Genomic DNA, 7998 nt, shown 5'->3' with positions numbered 1-7998 from the left:
CAACGACCACGCGCTCCACCCCAACCCCCAGCACCACAACTACTTCAGATCGTCCCACGAGCAGCTGCCGACTCACGGGCTGGGCTACCCCGCAGGCTGTTCCAGGAACTATTCCTTCAACCACGCCATGCCTGGCACCAAGAGCAACACCATAGGGGGCAGCAGTGGTAGTGCTGCTGGTGAGGCTAACAATGGGGACACTTACCAGAGCATGGGGCGTATTGGTGAGGCTAACAATGGGGACACTTACCACAGCATGGGCCGTGCTCATGACGGTCCGTTCAGACTGCGAGACGCTACCCTCCAGCCGCAAGGGACGAGGAGGACGTTCCACACGTTCGGACCTCAGCACCAGACAAACAACAACAACAGCCACCCGGCCTGGAGACGCGCTAGGGGGCTGGATGGGGGGTGGAGGTCCGTGACCCCCACCACGACGGACGACGACGACCTGACGACGACGTCCGGTAGCTACACGCTCAGCCCGGAGGAAGCGCCGTCGGACATGGATGAGGTTCCCTTCCACCAGGCACACGACATCATGGTGTGATGCTAGACACTCAGAAACTCTGGTCCAGCTTTCAATCACAATGCTGTGTTGATAATCACAGCGCACGATGTCCTAGAAACTCTGGTCCAGCTTTCAATCGCAATGCTGTGTTGATAATCACAGCGCACGATGTCCTAGAGACCCTGGTCCAGCTTTCAATCGCAATGCTGTGTTGATAATCACAGCGCACGATGTCCTAGAGACTCTGGTCCAGCTTTCAATCACAATGCTGTGTTGATAATCACAGCGCACGATGTCCGAAGCAGGTCTTTTTGGAAAGTTACAAAACACTGCCTTGAAGGACATTGAGTTCAGATGTGTCTCGGACAAGGTCTTCCTAAACCCTGGTGAAGTCATGTGTTCTGAGGTTCTGATCTTTAGGACTGAACACATCCCATGCTGCACTCAATATCAAACACTGCGTTGGGGAACATTGAAGTTCAGGAGTGTCTCAGGCAAGGTCTTCCTGACCTCAATCCTGGTGAAGTGTTACGAGATGCATGACCTGTGATGTTGTGTGCCCTGATCTTTAGTACTGAACACGGCCCAGGCTGCACTCAGTATCAAAGCTGTGCATTGAAGGACAATACCGTCGGGGAGTATGTCTCAGACGTCGTCTCAGTTCCTGACCCGAGCCCAGTCAACTGGCGTGTTCCAAGATGCACCATCCGAGGGTATACGTACGTACGTAGCCCGCGAACTGTAGTGCTATACAACCCAGGCTGGAGTCAGTATCAAAGCACTGCATTGAAGGACGATGCGTCCAGGGTTATGTCTCAGACGATGTCTCAGTTCCTGGCGTATTCCAAGATGTACCATCCAAGGGCGGTATACGTGCGTACATGGCCCGTGAACTGTAGTACTGAACGCAGCCCAGCCTGTCCGCAGACTTGATCCCAGCTGATCTGCTATCAGATGTGTTTACTAGCCGACAGCCCAGCACGGGTCAGAGAGAGCTATAAGTGAGTAGCGAAGCACTGGTTTCCAGGGAGCGTTCGGGCATAGACCAGTGCCTCTCAAAGCGTGGTGGTTTCGATAAACACCACAAGACTGACTGTGAATGGTGACAATAAACTACGGATGGGTGGTGGAAAGAATCGTTGGACTAAACCGGTGTATTCACGGCGCAAGTATAGTACTTTCTGTTCTGCAGTGTAGCGAACAAGATGTTCCCTTCTGAGGATTCTGAAACATAAAAGAACCGTGGACTCTCTGATAGTGAGCGCTCGAGGTGGTCTGAATGTTATGTTGAAGAATCGCTTAGCAAAGTGTGCGCGTGAAATGTTTCGACGTTCGAAATCCAACGACAGAACGTTGTTTGGGGGCTAAAATGTGGGACTTCTATTCGCATTTTTCAGGACGCAGATCCCAGCCAAGCTCCCTCTGTGTTGGTTATTGTTTTGGGCAATTTCGCTGCCAGACTTTCACATGTCTTGAGAGTTTCGGTCTCATGTCTTGAGTTCTGGGAGTTCCAAGACGTACTCATCTTGTGAAGATGGGCCGAGGACAATGCTTTTTGGACAAGTGACACTTACTATGTCAGTATGCTGTGAAAGAGAAACGTTCGTGTAGAAAGCACAACCATTTCACAATGTTCGTTGTGTTTGTGTGTGCAGATATGGACCTCAAGATCGAACTGACTTTTCTGACAACAGCTTTAATATTGTATTCAGTTAGCTTCAAATGTAACGTACAACCAAATGTATCCCAATCATGTGTACCCCAGCAGTGACTGGCGTAACAGAATGTGTACATTGGACAAAATAATACAAGGGTTAAGCAGAGACCCTGGCAGTTTGTGTTTGCCTTCGATACTTTGGGAAGTCTTGGTACCCCGCTGATGAGGGGACAGAGCGGAGTCAGGCAAAATTAATCAGACAAAGGACTACTGCTGCTCCTTTAAAACAAACAATGCGCGTTTACCTGTATATAGTATGTCGAATAACGATACTGACACTGCCATTATAGTGATCGCTGTCAGTTAAAATGTATGAATCAGAATGGTGCTTGAGAGAGATTTCGTCTCTCCTGAGGCGCAAAAACCCTTCCCCATCCCCCCCACCCCTATCGCACCCCCTGTCCACATGTTTCTGACCAACCACCCCCTGTGCCTCACACTCCCAGTCCTGGCCTTGAAGAGACTGCATGTCACGTGGTGTGAGCATTATTTCATCAATCAGTAACGAACCACTTAGCAGAACAACTAATTACCACGAGCACCAGTCTCCAAAGACGTATACATCTAATCATTTAATCAGCAATTGTTTTTCAAAACCTCAACCAAATTTGAGCCAATTAGCACACACACATTTAACAACACAACCATAGCATGCAGATTTCAAGTAATATGTAAAAATTATTGCTTATGCAAATCTGTCATTGCTGGTTAAAGGACAACGCAGTTTGATCAATGTGTGTATCGTTCAAATAGATGTTGTAGCTTCTCACTAGATTGTTTCAAACAAATCAAGCGCACACACACACACAATAGAAAAATAAAATAAACGAAGCACAATCAAGAAGATTGATAGTTTTTGAAAACTTGGGATTCACTGCTGACTGTGTGTTGTTCGTGCATCTCAAAAGCATTACAGGCCAATCGTTAACAGGGAGAAGAAAAAAACACCACTGCCATTTACGTTTAGAATTTCATCATTTGACCCGAGTCAGTAATTTAAATGTACTGGATCTAGCATTAACTGTATCTCACGAACACCATTGACTGGCATCATGCATTCATGTTGCTCATGAAATCCACCAATCAAAAGGACAAGCTCTCAGTTAATCATGCATTCATTCTCTGTGTAGTGTGGTACACATTTGCGCAAGCAAATAAGAATAATATCATCAAAAAAAATGGCATTTAATTCATTGGCTGCAGAGTTATCGTCATTTGTTTTCCCCAACTGCTTAGACCTCTTTCCTAACTAAATACCATTCCACCTCGAAGAACCACTCTCAAATGTAAAGCATAATGTTACTGAAATGATATGATTATGACAAAACAGATAGGCTGATACACTGGGAGATCAAATGACATGGCCTCGGCAACTCTGTATAGTTCATTAATTGACACTTCACCTGCAATTAGTTTTATTTTCGTTTTTGTTTTTTATTTTGTTTATTTGATCCCCCCTTTGCACACAACGAACACATTTAGCGCATGAACTTACTCGTAAAATACCAGTGGTTTTCTTAACAACTTTCATAGAGAAAGGCTTCCTGATACAAACATGTATTGCAACTATGGCGATGCGAACTTCAAAATCAAAGTTGTAAACGGCACTAAATCAAAAATACGGCGTGTCAAGTTTAAGTGCCAAATGCGTTTTCTGTGATATCCATGTTCAAACTGTAAGTAAGCTTGAGAAATACAAGTTATTGTGTGTGTTTGATAACAAGCACAATATTGACTGTGTTTGCGAATTAAATGTATTGCAATATGTATGAGAATTATGTTTTTCGATGATTAGTGATGAAAATTATTGGTACCATTCGTATGTCTTCGCTTGGGTGTGTAACGTGCGCAAGCCGCTTTATAAATTAAGCATACCATGTATACCTGTGTAGATACAGAATGTGGAAGTGTTAACAAACCGCTGCAGCACCGACAGCGTCGATTCTTCCCATAAGTTAAGAGAAACTGCATGTATGTGTGTTTTGTTTGACAGTGTGTATGTCTGTCTGTTTGTGTCTGTCTGCTTATAAGTCTGTGTCTGTACGTGCGAGTGTGTGCACGTCTCGACCTTCAAGTGTGTGTGTGTCGGTGTGTGTGTGTGAGAGAGAGAGAGAGAGAGAGAGAGAGAGAGAGAGAGAGAGAGAGAGAGAGAGAGAGAGAGAGAGAGAGAGAGAGAGAGAGAAGAGAGTTGAATGACTTCCAAATTAGATATTTTAGCATTCAAGAATACTCAAACTAATAGTGTGGTTTGTCAAGATGAGAGAGTTTCATAGTAAAATGTCGGTGTGGTTCTGTTTGCGTGTCTGTCAGTCTGTGTTTGTATGTATGTGTGTGTCGTGTCTATATCTTTGTATACTGTGTTTCAATAAGGGGACGAGGAAGAACAATCCGAAAGAGATATATGGGGGGGGGGGGGGGGCTAGGGTAGGTGTGTGTGTGTGTGTGTGTGTTGGGGAGGAGGGGGGGCGACTGTCTACATGCAGTGTGTTTGTCTCGGTGCGTTTGAATCATGTTTGTATTCAATTTTTGTCGAAAACGCTGCCGATGGGCTAACATGTAGTCTAAGCAAATATTCAATAGCATCTTTTGTTTTGTGTATATCTGTTTTATGTTGAAGGCTTTTGCACTGACAACATTCTCTGCTCTTCTTGATTTTGTTTGTGAGTTGGGGGCATCGTTTTGTGAAATTATTGTACATAAATGTATAATTTGATGATCAGTTATGAACTGTCTTTTTCAATGCATGACATACTTTGTTGTCAGTAAAACAGAAATGAAAAAAAACCATGAGTGTGTGTATGTGTGTGTGTGTGTGTGTGTGTGTGTGTGTGTGTGTGTGTGTGTGTGTGTGTGTGTGTGTGTGTGTGTGTGTGTGTGTGTGTGTGTGCGAGAGGTAAAGATTTCCGGCATGCTCGTGTGTCTGTTTGCGTGTGCGACTCTAAGACCTCTCTCTCTCTCTCTCTCTCTCTCTCTCTCTCTCTCTCTCTCTCTCTCTCTCTCACACACACACACCCCCCCCCTTGTCTGTCCATTTCGAAAGCACCCAAATACACATGCACACACACACACACACACACACACACACCAAACACACCACGAACAAAGACATCTTTCTGGTTTTATATTAAACACATCTGATAGATCAAGCCGAGACTAACTTCAAGCAGGTGTTTATAGCCGAGACTAACTTCAAGCAGGTGTTTATAGCCGAGACTAACTTCAAGCAGGTGTTTATAGCCGAGACTAACTTCAAGCAGGTGTCTATTGCCGATACTAACTTCAAGCAGGTGTTTATAGCCGAGACTAACTTCAAGCAGGTGTTTATAGCCGAGACTAACTTCAAGCAGGTGTTTATAGCCGAGACTAACTTCAAGCAGGTGTTTATAGCCGAGACCACTTTTTGTCCTCTCTTCTTTTCCTGTACAGATTGCACGGATTATAACTGAAACCGCACCCATTCTGTCCAAATCAAAAATCACGTGCACCACGTGCAGAAAATACTGACTGGGCCACACAACACAGCGAGACACCAATGACCTCTAGAGATTTGTTGGATTCATCTCAAAACGAAAGTCCAGTAGTGGACTAGACTTGGTTGTGTGTGCATGTGGTGTTGCTGGGATTTATCAGGGATAACTGAACACATTATGACAAGTACACACGTGTTGATTTTAAAGCAGAAACTCCACTCGGTCGACAAGAATCACAATTACAGTGTCGGACATTGTCGAATGTCATCTGAAGAACCAGTGGACCAGGCTTGCTATGCGATGCTGGTTAGTTCGTTTGTTTATTGTTTTCACAAGAAACAGCCAGACACAAACGAAAGCACACGTGTGTTTAAACTGAAGACGTTTCAAAGTTTGACCACAGTGACTTAATTAGCATTGTTGGACTTTCATTAGAAGAGAGTATTTTGTGCAACAGGCTCGGCATTGAAACGCTGTTTGGGAATGTTCACAACAATTAGCTGGACACAGACCTTTCCTCGCGAATACAAAGAGTGACCACAGCCACTTGGACAGTCATTAACGATCAAGGTGGAACAAGCTGTGTTGTGTACTGGTCTGGTGGTTGGAGTTTCGCGCGGAACAACTGCACACAGACTGAAACGTGCACACAGACTGAAACATCTTTTGAGGCGGAGGAACCAATCAAGCACGTACGCTGAATCCAGTACAGGTAGGTCTATGTGATTTGTGACGTACAGTCGAACCTGTCCATTACGACCGACCAAAAGACCGACCAAAAGACCGACCAGAAGACCGACCAGAAGACCGACCAGAAGACCGACCAGAAGACCGACCAGAAGACCGACCAAAAGACCGACCAGAAGACCGACCAGAAGACCGACCAAAAGACCGACCAGAAGACCGACCAGAAGACCGACCAGAAGACCGACCAGAAGAAGGTGCTCACTTGTACGTATGTAAGTTGTTGTTAAGTTGTTGTTGTTGTTGTTGTTGTTGTTGTTGTTGTTGTTGTTGTTGTTGTTGTTGTTGTTGTTGTTGTTGTTGTTGTTGTTGTTTTGAGTGTACCAGCCCTTAACCCGCTTTCTGCTCTGTCACCCAAATGCCGGGAAGATTTCGTGAACCCACCACAAAGGCATCCGTACTCCGTCTTCAGGGGCTTTTAAAATGAAACGGTAACAGAGTGAATAGGGCTGTTATGTGAGGAGGTAACCAAGGAAGTTCAGGATCACACAGCATCAATGCTGATCATCATGACATGATCAATCATCCACACGCAGTCATTACAACTGATTACTTTTGACCAACACTTTAGCTAATCAAAACGAATAACAAGCCAAAACGATGCCGCCGGACACAGCACAGACTTAGTGCTCAGTGATGCATCACTATAATAACGATGGTTGAAACATTAGCCTACTTCGAGATACATGTGTATGCAAATACTCCGATGACCCCTTGCAGGGCCATGCATTCGCCTGAAGCGCATTAGGAAACGAGTGAACTGATTTATGATACTTCTTCATGCGATTTCTTACGTTAATCAATTAAATCTTCATGTTATGTTCATCATTATAGTGTTTTTCATTTGGAAATCAATGAGAATAAAATTAATGAGTGATGATGACGAAAGTTTTAGTTTCGTCTTCAAAGTTTTCATGCCGCCCCCAAAAAACACGAAGTCTTGGATTATAGATGAAGCAAGGGAGATAACTACTGTTTTGTCATCTCAATCTTCTCGAACGACAAGGATTGCCTCCCGTGGATTCTATTTCTGTCAGCGATTTCTCATTCTTCCTTCTTGTTGTTCTTCTTCTTGTTCAAACGACGATGACTTGTATCAGGCAACAAAAAAAAAATAGGTGTGGTTAAGGTAACATAGCCAAAAAAAATAGGGTAGGAAGGTAGGCAATCACTTTTTTTTTTTTTTTTACTTTTTTTTCTAATGTGTACAAATTAAACCTACTTGACAGGGAAATAAGTGTGCGACTCGAGCGCTTTCGCTTTCATTGCGTTTTCTGCGCTCGGTTTTGTTTTTGTTTTGCTGTTGTTGTTGTTGTTGTTGTTGTTGTTGTTGTTGTTGTTGTTGTTGTTGTTGTTGTTGTTGTTGTTGTTGACAAATGTAATAAAAAGTTATAGGGTCGGCCCCTAAAAATAGGGTAGGTCGGGTTACCGTAACCACACCTATTTTTACACCCCCGGTATAGGGGTGTGTATAGGATTCGGTCGATGTGTTTGTTTGTTTGTTTGTGTTCGCATATAGATCTCAAGAATGAACGGACCGATCGTCACCAAACTTG

General features: G+C 44.2%; 1 protein-coding gene across 3 annotated transcripts in view; it reads left to right on the top strand.

Annotated features, from left to right (window-relative positions):
- LOC138968326 (protocadherin-1-like) overlaps positions 1-4388 on the top strand; it is a 144291-nt gene extending 139903 nt beyond the window's left edge. For all 3 annotated transcript variants that reach the window (XM_070340880.1, XM_070340882.1, XM_070340881.1), the window contains one exon: positions 1-4388. This exon is cut by the window's left edge and continues 151 nt beyond it. In XM_070340880.1, coding sequence (XP_070196981.1) covers positions 1-550 — 550 coding nt within the window. In that variant the 3' untranslated portion in view covers positions 551-4388.
- Positions 4389-7998: the final 3610 nt, after the last annotated feature.

Source organism: Littorina saxatilis, linkage group LG6 (assembly GCF_037325665.1).
Source record: "Littorina saxatilis isolate snail1 linkage group LG6, US_GU_Lsax_2.0, whole genome shotgun sequence".
NCBI lineage: Eukaryota > Metazoa > Mollusca > Gastropoda > Littorinimorpha > Littorinidae > Littorina > Littorina saxatilis.
This window is presented reverse-complemented; position numbering and strand designations above follow the sequence as displayed.